Source organism: Neopsephotus bourkii, unplaced genomic scaffold (assembly GCF_033783945.1).
Source record: "Neopsephotus bourkii isolate Nb327-2 ecotype Australia unplaced genomic scaffold, CSIRO-AGI_Nbou_v1 NB_883, whole genome shotgun sequence".
NCBI classification, from domain to species: Eukaryota; Metazoa; Chordata; class Aves; order Psittaciformes; family Psittacidae; genus Neopsephotus; species Neopsephotus bourkii.
The window spans coordinates 97,975-118,413 of record NW_026901377.1 but is presented as its reverse complement, the minus strand read 5'-3'; the positions used below and the strand labels follow the sequence as shown (position 1 = coordinate 118,413).

At 39.9% G+C, this 20,439-nt stretch overlaps 1 protein-coding gene across 3 annotated transcripts in view; it reads left to right on the top strand.

The window, feature by feature from the left end:
* The first annotated feature begins 513 nt into the window (after nt 1-513).
* The window catches only part of NAA15 (N-alpha-acetyltransferase 15, NatA auxiliary subunit), a 35,885-nt gene continuing 15,959 nt past the window's right edge, over nt 514-20,439 (top strand). For 2 of the 3 annotated variants that reach the window (XM_061357116.1, XM_061357117.1), the window contains exons 1-9: nt 514-709; nt 12,404-12,488; nt 13,397-13,501; nt 14,220-14,377; nt 16,478-16,612; nt 16,780-16,933; nt 19,290-19,409; nt 20,058-20,153; nt 20,285-20,391. In XM_061357116.1, the coding sequence (XP_061213100.1) occupies nt 656-709; nt 12,404-12,488; nt 13,397-13,501; nt 14,220-14,377; nt 16,478-16,612; nt 16,780-16,933; nt 19,290-19,409; nt 20,058-20,153; nt 20,285-20,391 (1,014 nt within the window). In that variant the 5' untranslated portion in view covers nt 514-655. Of the gene's footprint in view, nt 710-12,403; nt 12,489-13,396; nt 13,502-14,219; nt 14,378-16,477; nt 16,613-16,779; nt 16,934-19,289; nt 19,410-20,057; nt 20,154-20,267; nt 20,392-20,439 lie in introns of all 3 variants that reach the window. The other variant, XR_009726095.1, reaches the window with a different exon arrangement.

Genomic DNA, 20,439 nt, shown 5'->3' with positions numbered 1-20,439 from the left:
GCCTGTCAGCTCTGCGCGGGGAACCGGCTCCTCTAGCCCGGCCCCGTGCGAGACCCCCTCGGGGCTAACCGGTGACGGTTTCAAGTACAAACACCGCCCGGCGGGCAGCGGCACGCAGGGTGCTCCCGCCGCGGGGCCAGGCACTGACTCAGCGGGCGGGCTGGGATACGCCCGTCACCTCCCATCCCGTCCTGTACCACCTGTCGGGGGCGAGGGCGGACCCGGCGGCGGCGCGGGGTCGCGGCGCATGCGCGTGGTCTGCCGTGACCCGGCTGGGGAAGCCCTCGGCGGTGGCCATTTTGGCGGCGCCTCTCTCCGGCCTGTTCACTTACCACGTGAGCCGCCGTCCGGGGCTCGGCTCGGCGCGCGGCTCGGCGCGCGGCTCGGCGCGGGGCAGCCCGGCGCGCGGCAGCCCGGCGCGCGGCAGCCCGGCGCGCAGACGGCGGCCGGGAGAGGCCGGGCCCGGGGCCGGCGAGAGCACCGTGGTTTGTGGGGGGGAGGGCGGGGGGTGGGGAGGCGGCGGTAGTAGCAGACAGACTTCGGCGGGGAGGCTCCCGGCAGCGGCAAACCAGCAGCGGGGACGGGACGCTGCCCGGTCGCTGCCCCCCCCCCCCCCCGGAGCCCTTCGGCAGCGCCCGAGTCAGCGGCGGGGAGGATGCCGTCGGTGAGCTTGCCGCCCAAGGAGAACGCGCTCTTCAAGCGCATCCTGGTGAGTGGTGAGGCGGGAGGCCCGCGTTCGGCCACTGCGGGCCCCGTGGGGCAATGGAGGGGAAGCAGCGGCGGCTCCTGACCCGGCTCTTTCCCCTGGGCTGGTGGGGAGCAGAGGCCCGGTGCCGCCTCCCCAGCGCTGGCGGCGCCCAGGCCAATAGCTTCTTCTTGCCGGGGCAGGCTGGGCCGAGAGGCGCCTGTCACCCGCGGCACGTCCCGCCTGGGCGCGGCCCCCGCGGGGTCCGAGGAGCGCTGGGGGCGGCTGGGCCTCGCGCGCGCCCCCTCGAGCCGATGCTCGTAGCCGGGCACAGCCGCGGGACTCAACCCGAGGGCCTGCCCCGGGGCCCAGCGCTGGCCGCGGCGATGTAAAACCACCCTCGCGGGTGCTTCATTCATCGGCTCGCTGTTTACGAGAGCTCGGCCGAGCCCTCCACCCCAGAGATTCTTTGTTTTTACAACTCATTTTTTTTCCGTAGACAGTAACCAGATTTGTCGGTCGGTGGGGAAGATGGCTTTCAAAGGAGGAAGTGGAGAAGGATGGCGATTTTGAAGTCTTTCTGAAGTCTAGTTTATAACTACTATTAGAAGTTTGTCAATCGATTTTTCTGGGCGGCAACCGGTATACGAATGAAAGAAGCTGCAGTGGAATTTAGGCTATAAATCTCTGTTTTAGATGAGATTAAGATAGCATACAGTCCAAACACCACCAAAGCATGCACAACTGAGTTAGATCTTAAGGAACTTGTTTTAGTTTTGATACAGTGTTGCATGGACCTTGTGTTTCTGAGAGCTTGGGATGAGTTGAAAATTACAGTTATACTAGTGGGTAACTTAAGTGGATTTATCTATAGGATTATGTTATCTGGGTCAAGCTCTGTTTTGTTTTCTCTCAGAAAAAGAAACAGTTTTATCTAAAAATCTCACGTTTTCTTTCAGAGAGGCTTAGGCTACTATTTTGGATCCTTCCAGAGATCAGAAGTAACATGAGTACTTTAGTCCTCTAGGAGTGACAGCACTCTTAAAGCTCTTTTTTGGGGGGATGTCTGTAATCTGTTGCTTCTTCTTTTCAAAATATTTTTGTGAAAATGAAATAAATCTGTAAAACTAGAAATCCTTAGGTACAAGCATCTCATTACGAGACATGCAGCTTCAATTAGGGTTAAAGAGTAGGTGCAATGAGCTGTAAAGCTTATTACTACTTTGAAATATCCAGTCCTGCTTGGCAGTTGATACGGCTTTGTACTAAGTGTAATTTTTGATGTGTTATGAGCTGGGGAAGTAATAGCCTTGTTGCTCAGTCACCCATTGTTGTAGTGAGGATGGCTTGTGTGGTTACAAGTCTAACTGAATCAAGGAGCCTGTCTAAAACTGACTGGTTTGGGGTTTGGTTTCGGGTTTTCTTAATGAGCTTGGTGCATGTCTGTTTGATTATTTGCGTGGAGAGCAGGAAAAAGGGAAGAGGAAGAGTTTGTTTGGAGAAAATGCTGGCTCAGCACATGTGAGTTGAATGAAGCTTCTCAATTTGTTTCAGGTCAGAAAAGAGAAAGGTGTACTCCACTCAGGGCAGATTTCTGTAAACTAAAGCAATTTTAATGCTGGCTTAAAAAAAAAAAAAGTTGAAAATCTTTAACAAAAATACAGAAGTTTCACATACTGGGTAGGCTAAAATTTATTCTGGCATTTTGTTTTTTTTTCCTGTATCTTGCAGGGATGAACCTGTGACATGTAGCCTAGTATTAAGATTGCCTTGTGATTAGGCACCTTTGTAACACGTGGTGAATAGCAAAAGCTTGAAGCTGGTTTTCATCGCACTGAAAATTTGTGAATAAACTACTTGTCTGTCTTGTTACGGATAATGACCCTACTTTGTGAAGTTTTGATTACCTGTTTGACTTGAGACGTCTTTTAGGAAGTCCCATTTATCAGCACAAGTCCAAAGAAACATTATTGTCATACTCCTGTGCCTTCACTCCACCTTTCTCTTCCTACAGTCTCTCCTCTGTTTACTCCTTCTTTTCAGGAGACTGTAACCTGTCATTATGCCATATCATCTGCCACCTCTTCCTCTGACCCACTGGTAGCTGAACATCAGCAGCAGCAGCAACAGGAGCTTGAGTCTTGCTGGCAGCTGGCTCCCTGGTAGGACCTCTGAGCCCTGGACCAGCTAAACAGGGGAGTCTGATTATCTGGCCCTGGGTCAGCCCATGCTGTCTCCTGGCTTTGGCAGACCCTGGAGTCATTCTGTTTGAGCAGGCTTGAGTGAGATTTACTTTTTTTCCCAGTATATGCTTGGGTAAGCAGGCCAAGTGCTGCTGAAAGGATGCATTACCCTTCAAACAGATAATTACTGCTACATAGACTGTTAACAGAAATACAAAACTGTTCACATTTAGATTTTCATGGAGGTAGTAGTAAACACAGGAATTAAGTAGGTAACAGCCTTTTGTTTTTGTAAGTGAAGCATAAAATGGAAAAAGCAATCTGATTTTGTGTGTGTTTTAAGTTCCTGAGGCCTCAATTCTTTGCTATTTCTAAGAAGTATACCTGTAACACAGTCATTAAATGTTAAGGTCTACACCAAGCTGCCCAGCTTTCCATAGTGAAAGGGATTAATTAGCCTTCAGAGTTTGGGGTTTGTTTGTTTGTTTTGTAGCAAACATCTTACAAGATGAGTAAATTTCTTTTGCATAAGGATGTGCTTGCAAGCCAGCATTTCCACTTAACTAACAAATTCTGAGTTCAGAAACGTGTGCACTTTGCCTTTGTGTGTTGCAACGCTAACTAGACTAACCTAGTCACTTCACAGGTATGTGGAAGTTCTTATAGAAACATTTTTCCATTTGGAAAGCATTTTACAGTGTTCCTGTAGTACAGAGGGAAAGAGATCTGCACGATTAATTTGGATTAAAAAAAAAAAAAAAAGACACCCACAGGATTATTGATCACTGTTCTGCTAAAACTCACGCTTCCATTAAAAAGAAATTTTCTAGCTAATATTGGTTTTATGGTTTTAACTATTTGTTAAGGTAGATAGTCCTGTTCTGCTCAAAGGTGCTAGAAGACAAGTGGATCTCTACATTTTTTCCCTTCTTGTTTTTGATCCATTTGAATATTTAAAATTAATTGAGCCTGTATCATTCTTATGGGCACACATAATCTCTAGGCAGTCCAGAGATCGCCCAAGAGTTCAGGTGGAGGCAGAGGAAAGGGTAGAGTAGCAGAATAGTCTGAGGAATAGAGAAATTGACTTTTGGTGCCCAGGAGGCTGGATGAACTCTGAAGTAAAGGGAAAAGCAGTTTACTCCGTTTTTTCCTCTTCTTGCCAGCAAGTATGGAACTAGTTGTAGGAAGCCGGGTTGGCTGATTTATTTTATTTTAATTTTCTATTTTTCTTTTATTAAACATAACTGATGAATGTTCCTGGCATTTTGTGAAGTTATTTGTCCACTGTGTATGGTTGGGTACAATTCATCAAATATGTTCAGTTTTATTTCACATATCCCAAAGACAATATTTAGTTAACTTTTGTTTGGACATGGAAGTCAAATATATTAAAAATGCATTGAAGAAATACTAAATAGAAAGCTTTTAGAGTTGCCATGTATTATGTGGAAGAGATTTTCAGTTCCTTAAGGCAGCAGAGGAGAAAGTTGTTGGAGTCATGAAATTCTAGCAGAGTAAGATGGTGCAAATACTTCTCACTATAGCTATCCTCTAGTTGAATATGATTTGAGCAGGGAGAAAAATGCCCAAATATTTAAGTGAAACGCTTGTATTTTATGATGCAAACAGACAAGTGAAGAACTAAATGTGTTCAGGTCTTGTTTAAATAGTTTTACTGATTTATAACTCAAATACATACTGTAGAAGTAGCGTGCTGAAGATGCAAGATGCCATGCTGTTCTGGGCTTGTGTGTATTACACTGTATGCAGATCAGAGTTCCGCAGTTTATTCAAGAGTAGTGATTATCTGTGGTCTTCATATCTGTAGAGCCATACATTTTTTATCTCTCAGTTATCTTATGTGCTAAGCAGGCTTAATTATGTGTGGCCAGAGCCTCTGTCTTCCAGTGGGGCATTACAATAACCAAGGTTTTTGTTGGGGGGGGGGGGAGGGGGTGCGTGTTTGAATTTCACTTTTATTTGGTCATTTCTACAGTAACAATGCAGTACTTGAGGGTATTTGAGCTGGTGGTCTTCTTCCTTTCCATGCTGGCTTTAACAAGTGTTCCACGAAAAGGTACAGGACCTTCCTAACAAAAAAAAAAAAAAGCCTGTTGAACAGCGTCTCTTCAGTGTCTCTGTTGCAAATATGCCAAGTCCCTCCTGCTGGGACATCTTCCTGTTTCTTCATTCCAGAGTCTGCTCCCCGTCCCTCCACTTTCAAACTAGACCGACCTGTGCTACTTCTTCACTAATACTTTGCCCAGCACCAGTGCATTAATGTTCTGTCTCAGAGAAGTTCATGTGCTGACTTTAAGGTTGCTGAGGTGGCAGTCTTGGAAATCTCCACTTAAGTAATCTTGATTCAAGATTAAAGACCAATTTCCAGAATTTCACTTCTATCAGTAACCAAGTGAAGTAGCACATTTTGTATGCAATCACTCCTGCATTTGCATTACTGTACAGTAACAAAGTGTGCTCGCCACTGGAGTTTCACCACATACTGTCTCATCTGAAACATGGAATTGCTAACAAGGCTTTTCCTATATCTTGGCTGTTTAGATGCCAATCACTTAGTTTTGCCTTTGCCAAAAGGAATACACCACTTGGCTTTGCTGAAAGTAATAGGAGAAATCATGTCTTGCTTGAAACGTTGGAATGGAGGTAAAGAACAGACCTGCTACCGTAAGCAGGGTCACTATCCTTGTTTTTCAGAAATATTTCTCAAACCTGCTGAAGAAATTAATTACTGTTTGAGACTAGGATGTCATTAAGGAATCACTTGAGCAGTGCTGCTGTTACTAAAGCCTATTCACCAAATCAGACCATTTGTTGTCTTTGTGGCTGTCAGAAGTTGTAGAAACAGGATCCCTTGCTATAAATTTTTGAGGAGCTGTGTAATTTTGTTCCTTATTTGTTTTAGTTACAAGAATAAAAGACTTGTTAATAAAAAGACATAATTTCTTCACAGTTGTAAGATCATAGCCAGTCTCTAAGTTGTTATGCCTACAGATACTCTTAGCTGAACCCAAAGCGGTTTTTGTAGTAATCTGAAACTGATCTTATTTGGGGCAGTAGATTAAATCCGGCTTACATGGTACCACCCTTTATATTGGTTAGAATTTTATCAAGTTGTGTTTATTCCTGTTCTTCAGAGGTTTTCTTAATGGGTTTTTTGCTCATTGCACTCGCGGACATCCCAAGTTTAAGTCTCCTGTCCACAGCAGCACTGCATCAGTGCAGCAAGAGTGGTGATAAGGAGTTGCGTCTCTCATGATTTTGCTGATAGGGGATTTAGAGAAAATGAGCAATTACTCCTTGCCACTCTTAAAACTGAGATCAGTGAGACTTGCTACAAGGATTTATGTTTGCTTCTGTGATACAATTAGCAAACCTTGTAATGCTGAAGAATAACCTATCTTATTAGCCACATTTAACTATTTATTTTGCAGTCAGTCAGTGCTACAGGACAACATTTTGCATACCTCAGAGTTAAGGGTAAAGACTGCTACAAAAGTAGAAAGTGCCAGTAGCCTCAGCATGTGTCTTGGGCTGTATTGTGAGATACAGCTGAGTGAAAGTATAAGTCCCAAAGAACCTATTGTGTGGAGTCTTTTAGCCGTTTTCATATCATATCTTGGAATTTGAATTAAGTTTTTTCCGATGGTCATTAAGAGATGCAGTTAGTTTCATAAGAAATTCAGAGGTGAGACCTGAGCAGGCTAATGGACAGTGATCTTAGTTGATATGGCAGATTCACAGTAATTCTCCCCAAGGAGAGGTTAAAGTAAGCAAATACTGGCCAACTGAGCTAATGTTGAATAATGGATTTTTCTTCAAGAGTCTTGCTTTGGTGTGTGCAGATTTCTGGTTTTACTTCTAGAAGAGCTGTAGCTATTCATCAGCAGTTGTTTCCAGAGAGATTTTGTCCAGTACTGGAATGAGGCCAGTTCAGAAGCATATACATGATACGGGTATTTTTTTTTTCCCCTGCCTTAATATTAAATGAAAATGTACACATATTTCTTACCTTCTTCCTAACTAATTTTGGTTTGAACTTGTTCTGTTCCTCTGGTTGTATTCTGCCAGGTAGTGCTAGCTATGAAGGTATTCATCACTGTGCAAGAGGAGGATTTATTAGTTCCTTAAATTAGTCAACTGCTGAAGCTGTTTCTTACACAGAACAGTTCCATTCATTAACACTGCAGAGCAATGGAAGGGGGTGATTGTTTTTGATTTGACAGAAAATACACAAGTTTCCCCCAGAGTTTTTCAGCATTAATGTATCTGTAAAGTTTGTGTGAGTTTTATTTTTCAGTTGTCAGGTTCATACATCTCATATTTGTCGTGAAACTGAATCAGTGTGGTGGAAGTTTTGCCTAGACCTCTTGAGCTGTTTGATATGGTTAGTGCCCAAAAGACCCACTAATTCATGGTGAGTAGTTGCTCCTAATAGTTCCAGCTTTCAGAATCTTCTTTACTACATTTAGCTTGAATTAGTGTGCCTTAGTGACGTGACCTCATCTATCTGTAGGGGGAGACTAACTGTGCTGGAAAACAGCTTTGAGACATACAGCGCCTGGACTTAACTATCTTCTGAGTGCTACATCTGAACTGTGCTGGAAGAAATAGATAGCATCTGAATGGCAGACATGCATGTCATGTGTTGTAAGCACACACCTTAGCAAAAGCTAGGGCCAAATATGCTAACACTTCCTGCTGCCAAAGGTCTTACCACGTCATTGCCAGCATTGCTGTGTGATGCTGCAAGTGTATGTATTCATGGTTGCTACTGGGAGAAACTGCAGAGTCCCTTCAGGAGCACATGCTATATCTGAAAGGATTTGTCCACCTGGATTCTGCTCAAGCCTTGCAAACCCTCAGGGAAGAGAATAACAGGATGTGAATCCCTGAATTGTTCTGGTAGAGCAACCCAGTCTGCACTGGACTTTCTCCTGATGACTTCCAGATGGAAGTAAACACTTGGCTTTTGCTCAAGCGTAGATCAGTTGTCCTGTCTGTTAACTCTTGTATATGATGGGGAATAGTCTGCAGTATTGCCTCTTACGATGACACAGGCTATGTGATCTCCTGAGGAAGAGAGGCTGAGTACAGTGGACTAACAATGAGAACTTAGGTTTTTATCTCTGTTGTCTCTTGGGGCTGAATCCAATTTTGGTACTCATTCAGTAAAGAAAATTACATTCTTCAGCTAGTCCATCATTGGCTGGATTAGGGTGCTTGCTTTAATGGAGTTTCCATCAGTTCAAAGTGGTTTCCTGTGGGGTTGCTTGTGGTGGTTTTGGGTTGGTTGGTTTGTTTTGCTGTTGTTTGGTGGGGTTTTTTTGTGTTTAAGTACTTGAGTTTGCATTCATTTTAATTCTGTAAATTTGCAGATATGGGGGTTTAAAAAATTGGCCTTAAGTTTGAGTTAAAAGTGTGACCTTGGAAAATACATAATCTTAGAAGATGATGTAAAGTTCTTAGCTTTTTTTGCAAAATTCTTTCTTTTTAATATAAATTGCATGCTATTGCTTTCTTACTCTTCTAGTTCAAAGGGCATAATGTTTGGGAATGTGATCCTATCCCACATGCCTGGGTCTGCTATCCGTTTTACTCTCATCCCACTACTCCTTAGAACCAGCTGCACTGGTCCAAGTAAGAATAAAAAAAAGCAAATAATAACACCCCAGTGCTTCCATTTGTGACTTTGAGGAGTTAAACAGTACATGCCACCTTTGCTTTGATATTTATTCTTGAGGAAAATCCTCTAGTTTTTCATGTTTCCAGGTGAGAAGACAGACGGCTTTTTTATGTTATGACTTATCTTCAGCTTCACCATGAGGTACTTTCTGGTCTGCTTCTCACCTGTTTAATCAGCTGCAAAATCCAGCCTGGATGGATTCTTTTTATTTTTAACTAGTGTAAAGTGGTTTTAAAATGCTCTTGAATCAGCTGGGTTGGACGTAGGCATCTTCTCAAGTGCCCCTGCTAGAAAGGCTGCTTTACGCTTGCTGTTTTGTGATCTAGGTGATTCTTTGCTTAGATTGAGTCATGCCAGCGTAAATTTACTGTGCTATGAAGCTTCTAAATGAGACCCATAGTAAATCCTGGCATTATACTGACTTATACGCTGAGCTGTTGTTAATCGTTGATGTTACTGAACATACAGGACAGTTTAATCTGTGGTGTAGTCATTACAAAATGTCTTAGAAACAGCGAATTTAATTGGCTATTAAATTACCTAGTTATTAAATACTTGTAGAACACAAAGACTGCTTTTTGATAAAGAGGATTTGCATATCTGTGAATATGTGCAAAATATGTCATCTGTAATGGCAGGGTCTGGTCTGCTGTGTGCTGTGTATTTGATGCTGGGATACTTCCTGCGTATTAAAATGCTGCACTTTATTATCCTTGCTTTTTAGTTGGAAGCATATGTAATTGACTATTAAAATGTCTATTTTGAGACGGAGGCAGTATGTTGGAGGTAAAATGTGCTGCTTTTTACAGGTAGCAGACAATTTGAAAGCCTAGTTCAGTACATTTCAAACTTACAGCTGTAAAATTTCTAAGAAAATATGTTTGTATATACAATAGATAAAGAGAACAATGCTGAATTAAGTCTGCATAGAAGTCATCTCTCTGCTGTTGTCAGCAGCCCTTAGGAGTGCAACTGTAATCAGTAGCATGAACCTTCTAAAGTAACTACCATATGGGTAGTTGCTTAAGAATCCAAGTCAGTCTTAATCACTAGCTGTAGGTTTGCTGACAAGGTTTAGAAAGTAGATGCACTAGAGAGGGAAGATTCAAAACTCGAATGAGGGTGGAACAAACTCCATCCAGCAGTTAGAAGTTTACATGCAGGTAAGCTGTAAATAGTGAAGTCTTTCCACCTTATGGCAGCCGCCAAAGAAGAGATACAGAGCATTCAGACTTGGCATGCTGAACCATATGTAAGACATCTGCTGTCCAAAGACTGATTCTGCACAGATGCTGAAAAACGGTTTAGGGATGCAGATACCATAGCATGAGCTCTCCTTCCACCCAGAGCTGATGAGAACCTTTCAATACATGTAAATGGATATAAACTGGTAAACTTTTCCTTCCTGCAGCCTAAAGGGAGGATTTGTTGTAATTCTCAGTGAATTTACTCTGTTATAAAGTACCCTGCATCGTAAGTCCTGATTACACTCGGAAAAATTTATGTGCAAATGTTTCCTGTCTCTAGCGTGTATACCATCATGGTTGACTTTCCTTAAACTTCAAGGTGAAAGACTGGTTGTTAAGAGTATGCAAAATGGAACTGTTTAGAGATAAGATTTCATGTTCATAGCCAGCATCTGAGAAGCTGTACTTAAAAGCAAATTGCAAAACCCCAAAGTACCCCTTCTGCTTGTGACAGTGCCTTAGTTACACTGGAGATGCATCCTTAAGTTCTTGCAGCTGCACCACTTTTGTGGCAGGTTTTGCTGCTTTCACAACTACCTAGGTGGGAGCAAATGGCTGTTCTGCTTTAAGGGAGGAGGCCTGGGTGGTAATCTCTGTGACTGGTGATTTCAGTTTACACACACACACAAAAAAGGCCTGATCTTGTGTTGTAACCTGTAAGCTCTCTTCAGCTCTGACCAGTGGCTGATTGAAGTGACTCAGCCAGCTACTTGAAAGCAGGTAATGACTGAAAGGTGTGAATAATAACAACCAGGCATGCATAATTAAAGGAAAAAAAAAGGCCTCTTATGATTTCCTCTTAACTAACCCTTAATCTTCCTTTGCTAGGTGGGTGCCCTGCTTACTTTTCCTGTCCTTGGTGATACAGGGAGTTGTCTTTCAGAAGCGTTCGAAGTCAGGGTTCAACAGGGCTTTGAGCAACCTGAGGTAGTGAAAGATGCCTCTGCCCATGGCAGAGACATTGGACTAGGTGATCTTTGAAGGTCCATTCCAATCCAAACCATTCTGTCATTGTTTTGTTGATACACTCCTCTTTCAATCCATTTTGCTTCAAAGGCTCTCTTCTGAGCATCTTCATCCTCTTTTTCTTCCATGATTCCCTTTCTGCAAAGGGTGGGAACAGGGTGAAGGGAGAAAGATCCTTAGTTTGTGATGCCTTTTGGTCTTCAGCCTTGATGTTTCAGCTGTATTTACCTAGAAAATAATACATCCACTTAGGAGTATACCAGCTTTTTACACCTCTGAATTTATTTTTGGTGTTTCCATCTGTGCTTTGGAAGAGAAAGCTGGACACTAAACAGCACCTTCTGTGTTGCAAAAGCAACGCAAAGCAGGGTGTTGAGGTAGATGCACCATTTTCTTTGTAAGCATTTCCATAACATTCTTGTAACTTTTCAAAGTTTTATCTTTAGAACTTTCTGCTTGATGGGAAGACATGTTGGATCTGCCTTCTCTGAGTCGTTTTGTTTGTTGTTTTTTTTTTACGGGAGTGCTTAGAAGACAGATGGTGTCCATACGTGCTTATGAATGGTCTTGCATAGTTGATTTGGAGCAGCACAAGGAAATGGGGAATCCTGAACAAAACTTGTTTAGGAGGACTTGAAAACTGCTGGCTGTAAACAATTTTGCACTCCTTTCAGCCATCCTGCCACCAGAACTGGTCAGCTGGAGTCAGTGAGATCCTGTTATGAATGATTTCCTAGTTATCAAAGGGTTTGGGTCTGCTCAAGCAACATGTTTCTGTACTCTTACATTCAAGTTGGAACATTGGTGTTACAGTAATTCTTATCATTTGCTTAAGTGATTTAGTGTATGAATTGTTGTTTTCAACATTGTTTCCTCCTCCTTTGGCTTCTATTTAAAAGATTATCACAGGGAGTGGTTTAATTGAAGTGAAATAACTAAAACTGGTTTTAAACATTCATGCTGTATGCTATTTCACATTGCAGTTGCCTTGCATAATGAAATGAAACTCAAACAGAAACAAATTGCTAGAGATGGATTAAAAAAAAAATGCAGAAGAATGTTTTAGTTTCCAGGATGGCAAGATAACATTAGTATATACCAGTTTGAAAAGTTTGGGTGTCTGTGAAATATATGTGGTATTTACACTGACGGTAAAAGTTTGCTTTCAGAGGCAGTTTAATCCAGATTCCAATGACTTAATTTTCTTTCCTGCCTATATGGTTGTTAGAGGTTATGTTGTGTGTTTCTATGAAAGGCAATTAAGCCAAAGTGAGTTGGATGCATACAAAGATACCTTATGACATAAAGTTTGCTTTTATGATAAAAGAAAGTTGAATCTCTGTAGGTACTTCTGCTTCCTCTGGTATCTTATCTGAGAAACTGCTGTATAATAATGTGGTCTTCAGTTATATATTTAATCTTGTGTTCTTACTAAAATATAGTAAAAATTCTTTCCATCACCAGAAAAAAATAATCGCAGAAAGTTCATTAAACAAGATCCATTAAAATATAAGTACTTTTTCTAAAAGCTCTAGCTGCATTGATGCTTTATGTTGGGAGTATGGAAGTACTTTAGCTGTATTTTTAATAAATTTACCCTGCTCTTCTTCAACAGAGGTGTTATGAACATAAGCAGTATAGAAATGGGCTGAAGTTCTGTAAACAGATACTTTCTAACCCGAAGTTTGCAGAACATGGAGGTAAGTTTTCAAACGGCATGTGCTGTCTCTTTTTCCAATACTTTGAGTGGTAATTTGTAAACGTTATATTTATGGCAGTTTATTATTAACCTTTTGCCCATAAAGCAGTAAGAGTGTCCAGAAACCTTCACCAAGGTAAGCAGTTACTGTTGGTAAGATTTTTAATTTTAAACTCTGGTCTTGCCAGTTGTCAGTATTCATAGCTTTACTATTCTTTGTCATTATTCTGCAAGTCTAATATTCATTTTAGCATGGTGCAGGTTTCTTAATACAACTATGTATTGCTTAAGTCACTTTACAGGGGAATTGTTAGTCACTCATGTAGAAGTGAAAGACAAAAGCAAGAGATTGAATGTTTAGCACTGTCTGCCTGCAGTTTGCTACTTTTTCTGAAGGAATAGTTTTATTGTAAAGAGAAGGAAAAGGTGTTTGTCCCTTGCTGTATTTTCAGTCAGCTCTTAAGACTGAGTGAAGAGTTTCTTCTCACTGTCTAGAAATGTGGTGGGTTTTTTTTCTTTGCTAACTAGCTTGGCATGGGTGGATGTGTAGAAGTCTATGTTGCTGATAAATACTGAGTAGGTATAATGCTACTTTACAGTAAAAAAGAAAAAAAAAATCTCATTTTTCTCCAAAATGTCTGTAGAACAGTTTTTAGTGCCTAGAAATAAAATGCTGCTTCACTTTTGGTGGAAGTAGTGCATGCAGTTTATTGTCATGTATGATACACTTTAGTGGATAACTGCCAGTATAGTTTTCCATGAGAAAAAGGAATGGAAAACCTTGATGCTGATAATGGAGTTTAAATTTGTGTTCATGCTCTCTTTAGAGTTGCTGTATTAGGCTTTAAAACCTATGAAAATGAATAACTTATACCTATTGATTTTTTTTATTATTATTATTTTTTTTAGAAACTTTGGCCATGAAAGGTCTAACATTAAATTGTCTAGGGAAGAAGGAGGAAGCTTATGAACTTGTGCGTAGAGGCCTAAGGAATGATTTGAAGAGTCATGTCTGCATCCTTTTTGAAACAGGGCATTCACTTATGAATGGAACAGGGTTAATTTCTACAACCACTTGATTTATAGAGTGGCAAAAAACACTAGTACTACAAACTAGTGTACAAACGGAAAGTTAAGGATTTAAGGTTTGTTTCCAACACACAGTGTTTTGTCTAAGCTATCAAAAGGGCAGATGCTTTGCAGCTAGCTGAAATATTATTCTGGCTTGCATTATGTAGTTTGTTTGGGGGTTTTTAATCGTTAAGCTGCAAGTCTAAACTTATGGTGGGCTGAACCATGCATTTAAGCATGTGATTTGCTTTAAAAACACTAACAGTTGCCATTACATTGATGAGGACTTATATACTTCGAGTGCAGGAAGTGCAAGCACTTTAGCTGCCTGATATAAGCACTTACTCAAAAAATGTGTTTGAGTAAGCCTGATAGTCTTTTCAGAGATCCTGTGGCTTTATTTCCTCCCCCCTCATGCAAAAAGTACAGTTTCTAGCATATTATATGCACCCTGTACATATTATGGGCAAACAGTTCTTTGTCTTCAGGTAGCAAGCAGTTTTCTTCATACAGCTAAAGAAAAGGATTGTAATGATTGTGATAACACTAGTGTCTGTTTATAAAAAGCTTACAGATTTTTACCAACAATTCTGTCCCTGGCATGTTGAATCTGTGTTCTCCCTGCTCGCATTCAGTAGAATCCTTAACAAGAGTTTTCCAGGTTGGCACGTCTATGGCCTTCTTCAAAGGTCAGACAAGAAGTATGATGAAGCTATCAAATGCTATAGGAATGCACTGAAATGGGACAAAGACAATCTTCAGATCTTGAGAGATCTTTCTCTGCTACAGATTCAAATGAGGGATCTTGAAGGTTACAGGGTAAGTATACATACTGCATATATACTGTTGGATCCAGATTGTTAAAACTATGTGCTCCTCAATACTTTGTGAAAGTAAAAGCAGATGTGCTACTGAGCAGTTTCTCTAAAGTATGTAGATTTAGTGGCATGTTAAATGAGTCTTTTCAGCTCAGCGCAGAATTGTTTGCTCTTTTTAATGCTGTATAATCCAGCTGTAGACATTCCTGGTCTTGTCTTGGATGGATTCCTGCAGGTAGAAGCGAATGCATTCAGATGATGACTGTTACTCAGGCAAAGGAGTTTCTATTTTTTTAATAACATACTACCACATATCCCCCCTTTAAAGCCAGTTGCCACTGATTTGCTTTTGACAGTAGGTAAAAATAACAAAGCAAGGATGCTGCATGAAACATGCCCATGCTAGGCATTAGTAACGGCTCCTTTGGGTCCAGATACTCCCTTAGGTTTTCTGTGAGCTGTAGGACTGTGGATCAGAATTCTTGAATATTCCTCTTCTTTACCAATTTAATACCCAAAATGTTTAGATTATTGTTTAATGTTTATTTTATAGTAAAGCTGAACGCAGTTTGGTAACTTAGTTTAGAACCCTCTTTCTTCCTGTTACTGCAGCACTGAGTTACTTGCTGCCTTGCCTCATTTGTTTGTGTTTGCCATGTGAGATGTTCTTTCATGTTAACTAGCCATTATGAGGTTGTAGTGTCATGGCTGTGATGCTTCTGTGAAGAAGTAAACTTTCTATTGTCTTCTCTATAAATGCTATTTCTACTGGAGTTAGGTCTGTTTTTCTGTCTTCCTGAACTGTGAGCTGATGTCTAGCTTGCAAATACCTTTATTTCTTAAGAAGTAGCAGCTTCTGCTTATCATGCATATAGCAGAGATGTTTTGTTTTGTCAGGCTTTCATCTTTCCAGTTTTTCCTTGTACACTTAAAGTTGTGGTTGTTAAAAACACGTAAGTTGGTCTTTTCATAGATTATTTCGTGTTCAAGTTAGGGTGATGTTAGTATGGCAAGAGCAAGTTCTGTTCTCAGAGCCGTGTGGAACCGTCAGCTAACAGAGGTTCTCAGTGAATGTATTCCTGAGTTAGGATGGTTTTTTCACATGAGTAATTTAGAAATTCACCACCCTTCTTGCTGAGACAAGATAGCCAACACTTAGCATAGGTACCAGAAAACATTTACGAATGTGTGTTGTCTTGGCCTCTAGATAAAAGTGAATACAAATGCATAAGTGCTAAACAAACAAGGAACACGTGATTCTAGAATGTATTAAGGATTAAATGTTAACATGCTTTGAAGCCTTGATTCTTGACAGATCATATGCTAGTTCCTGAAGAGTGTGAATTTACTCTCAAAACTGAAAGTAAGGTTGTGAGTAGGTTTTATTTGTTTGTTTTCCTTCACTTTAATTTCCACCTTGTCCTACATTATGCTGTTCTGAGTGATCATCATTCTAGTTAAACTGCTGTAACTGGTTTTAGTCTTTATTAAGCCCTACTTGTGACTGGGCTTTTTACTAGTTAGTAACTTTTTTCCTTTGTTTTAAATTACTTAAAGATGCCTTTCAGGCGTCTGCAACAAAATCAGTAATAACTTCTTCCTCAGGTTAAAACAGCACGATACCAAGCAAATCTGTTGCATCTGCCAGCTGTAATTATCTTCCTGCCAAAGAGTAGGCATACACTTGCGTGACCTATTTTGCCTAATAACACTTGAAATTATTAATACACATGTACTTCCAGGGTGAAGTTGGAACACCAGTATTTAATAAATGTTTCTGCAACTCAAAGTACGCTTAATTGCGTTCTGTGTATAGGCAGTGAGACAGGAAAAGCATGTGTGTCATACATTGACAAAGTTAGTCTGACTCATCAGTACTCAATTGGATGTGATGTGTTGGGGGGGGGGTTTACTCTATCAAGACCATCATAGTGTTTTAAAGCTTATCCTTTCTTTCAGTTAAAAAAAATATATTTGCAGATAGAAAACTAAATTTTAGTGTCATTCCTTAAATATTAGAATACTGAAGACAGAGTATGGCCTAATGGATTCTCAGAGCATCAGAATAAAGTCAGGAAAATTAGTAGCTACTTTATTGCAGGAAACAAGGTACCAGTTGCTTCAGCTTCGACCTGCACAGCGAGCATCATGGATTGGTTATGCTATTGCTTACCATCTGCTGGAAGACTATGAAATGGCAGCAAAAATTCTAGAGGAATTCAGGAAGACACAGCAGGTAAGAGGAAAACATGAAATTTCTATATGGATTGCTGCTTAAGCCAAAAATAAAACTGTTGTGTTCAATGATGTGAAAACTTTACGCAGTTTCTGTAGTGAAATGAATTAAATCCAAATGTGTTCTAGAAGGCTGAACTTTTTCATGTGTCTTCCTTTCTTATGTAGACATCACCTGATAAAGTGGACTATGAGTACAGTGAACTGCTGCTGTATCAAAATCAAGTGCTCCGGGAGGCAGGACTACATAAAGAAGCCTTGGAGCATCTTTGTACCTATGAAAAGCAGATCTGTGATAAACTGGCTGTTGAAGAAACTAAAGGTAATTACTTTTTAAAGATACATTTAAAATGCTTAGTATACAATGGAATGCCTGTACTGTCAGCTTTTCCCATCTTTTGGAATGTCATCTGTGATTTGGGTGTAGACTAACTTACTTAATTCTGCTGTGATAAAGGATTCACTGTTTCGCAGCTGCTCAGTCCTTACCATACTCTTCTCCCAGGTTCACAAGACATCAGTAGAGTAGAGATACACCATTCTGAAACTTACTGAGCTGATGAGCATTTCAGGCAGATGATCCTGAATTGATGTCCTGAAATTCTGTTTTGGTAGTGTACCCATTGTATTACAGCTTTGATAGTCGTCCTGACAGGGAGACAGTCGTTGGCAAAGAAGGCTTTTAATCATACTCATTCAATCTTGCAGTATATGGAAACAGGCTCTTCAGCTGCAACCCAACATAGGTTTCTGTTACTGTATTATTATAGTCCTAGTGTATACTATTATAACAGAGCAATGTAAGACTGTATCTTATATTCCATAGCTGGAATTGCAGTGTGATAGAAGTTCATTCTTACAGCTCTATTATCATGTGCACTTTTTCAAAATGTGCTTTGTTCCTCTTCTGCCCAATGTTCATACAGTCCTTCTGTGAAACTTCCAATCTGTTGAAGGTACTGTTTGTTCATGGCCCACATTGGGATCTGTTCGAATGATTGTTTGAAGCAAAGAGAAGAAATCCTTTTACTTTATAATATTATTCATGTAGATGTTGTGATTAGCTGCCTGTTCCTGCTAGCGGTTAATCTGTCTCACAAAAAAACCCTAGGAACTGAGTATTATGGAAGGTGTGTTGTACCTCCTTAAGGAAAATGATTGCAGGTGACTCTATGCAGTTGCCAAATATGTTATTTGGGTTGCATATGAGTGGAAATGGGTGCAGAGATTATGCTATCACTAGATTATATTTCAGACATAATAGTGGGAGTCTTGGTTTGGGCAAGGGATGTTGGTTAATGACTTACCTTTTATCTGACACCCTACGTGTTCCTAAGTTTTTGATTGAAGTCCAGGGCTGGAACTGAAATAGGATTTTCAAATATGACTTCACACAAACAAACCCAACCCAAATAAACAAAAAGCCCAAACACATACAAAGCTTGCTAGCAAGTTACTAAAAAAAAAGGATAGCAATAATCTTTGCAGTGAATGAGCTTTCAGTTGGGTAAACTGACAAATTTTTGGGGGGCACAGCTCCTGTTGCATTATTAGTTGTAACTTAATTGCTGTGCATACTACAGAAAAGCCTGCTAATAAGTGGGTGTTTTCTGTGAATTTTAAATGTGTGCACAAAAGCCGTTGTGGATGAAATACAATTGAGAAACACTCAAAATAGTATTAGCATTTGCCACTGTTGGATAAAAAATATGTAACTTCTACCTCAGAGAAAGTATTTAGGTCTGTTTCCCAGATTCTCTCATTCTCAGTGAACATATTGATGTTTTCCCTGGCATTAGATGCTGCATGTAGTCTTCAAGTTATCCTCTCTTTGGGAAGCAGTATCTAATGTAAATCTAAATCACATCTAAAATAGCATCAGTTGTGTGACACAGGGAAGAAAAGAGGTAGTGCTGACTCAGATTTTCCTCATGAAACTGCATGATAAAATCTTACCTTAATCTAGAAAAACACTCTTATCACCTCTGGTGTGTTAATCTTTTAGTACCTAACATTTGCCAATAGCAAAGCTCTCTAAAACATGATTTCTCATTGTGAAATGGGGAATTGACTTCTGTTGCTACTCCAGCATCAGCAAAGATGCTTTATACAGTTGTTAGATGTGAACTTTACTTTTAACAGCCGTATCTTGTAATGGAATATCATAAAAAGGAAACTTTGTTTGCAGAATCTTGAAAATTCATTAATCAGATCAGTGGTATGATTTAAGACATGGAATTTAGTTTTATGAAATTCCACACTGAAGAACCATTCTTTTATTTGCAGCTCTGCAATTTCAGGTTGTTTTTCAAGGTGCTATATATATCAAATGCCATGTGCTGCTTTTAATTGCCTTCTGTAGTAAAAACTGTGCTTAAAATAACCAGTCACTTCAGTAAGTGAGAAAAAAATCTTGTGCATCTTGCTTTTAACAGTAAATTTTCAAGTAAGTTTCAATAGTTACTGGCCGATTGTAGAATCTTAATGTAATTGCAGCTAATGTCAAAGTAAAAGCATATCTGTCAGCTCGTTTATGATGGAACTGTGATAATTTTTTCTAAGAAATTAGAATCTGCAAGGAGTTAAAGATTATCTAATATTTTTACTGTAGAATGGTTAATATTGCACTGCTTCAGTGTCTTGTTACCTTAATTTAAAACTTCTTGGATTTCACACAGGAGAACTCCTGCTTCAGCTTGGTAGACTTGAAGAAGCAGTTGAAGTCTACAAAGGGCTGCAAGAAAGAAATCCTGAAAACTGGGCCTACTACAAAGGCCTAGAAAAGGCACTTAAACCAGGTAATGATTTGTTAAGTGTTTCTGCACATTTGGAATGTAGAATTTAGTAGAAATAAATAAAACTGTTATTTAAAAACATCCCCATTTTAAGTTTTAGTTTTTAGTCATAGTGTATAGTCATAATGTTTTGGGGTTTTTTTTGTAAGAAAGGATGGAAGTATTGTATTGTTACCTTGTCTTGTCACCAAAGCAACAACAACAAAAATACACTAATCTTTGTGCATGGTTGAAAGAATCGAGTTATTTCTTAGGATATAGTTTTAATTTAGAATTTTACTTTTGCTGTCTAGTATTAATCTTATATTGTAGTTAATACACATTTTGGAAAAACAGGCACGATTCTCCTGAATGGCTTATTTATTGAAGATTTTAGCACAGTGATAAGACAGGAACTCTTTCTTAAGATAGAGGTAAGCAATTAGTCTTCCACTGCTGGAAGAGGAATTTACGGATACTGCATACCTGAAATCACTTAGTACAGCAGTTTAAAAAAAGAGTAAAATAGAAATTAATGTTCTTTAGGAAGTACAGAGCCATTAGTTGCTATATATTCTGATTCTTTTTTAACTGGATATAAATCACCCTTCTTCCCCCTATCCCTTCTTGCCAAAAAGGAAGGAAAAAGTAAACTTTAAAATTCTGTTCCAGCTAATATGATGGAGAGGCTAAAGATCTATGAAGAGGCCTGGACTAAATACCCTAAGGGATTAGTTCCAAGAAGATTACCGTTAAACTTTTTGTCGGGTAAGTGCATTTTTGCAGGTAGTGGTCAACACTTGTGTTTCTTAGATACTAATGTTTTAACAGCATAAATGGTCTGCAATTGATGAGTAATGTATGGTAAAACAAAATCAACAGGTCTTTTTCCTCTCAAGGTGAAAAGTTTAAGGAATGTCTGGACAAGTTTCTAAGGATGAATTTCAGCAAAGGCTGCCCACCAGTCTTCAATACGTTGAGGTCGTTGTATAAAGACAAGGAGAAGGTAGGTTTTTCCCCCCAGTTTTAACATGTTCTTCCTAATAGCTGTGAT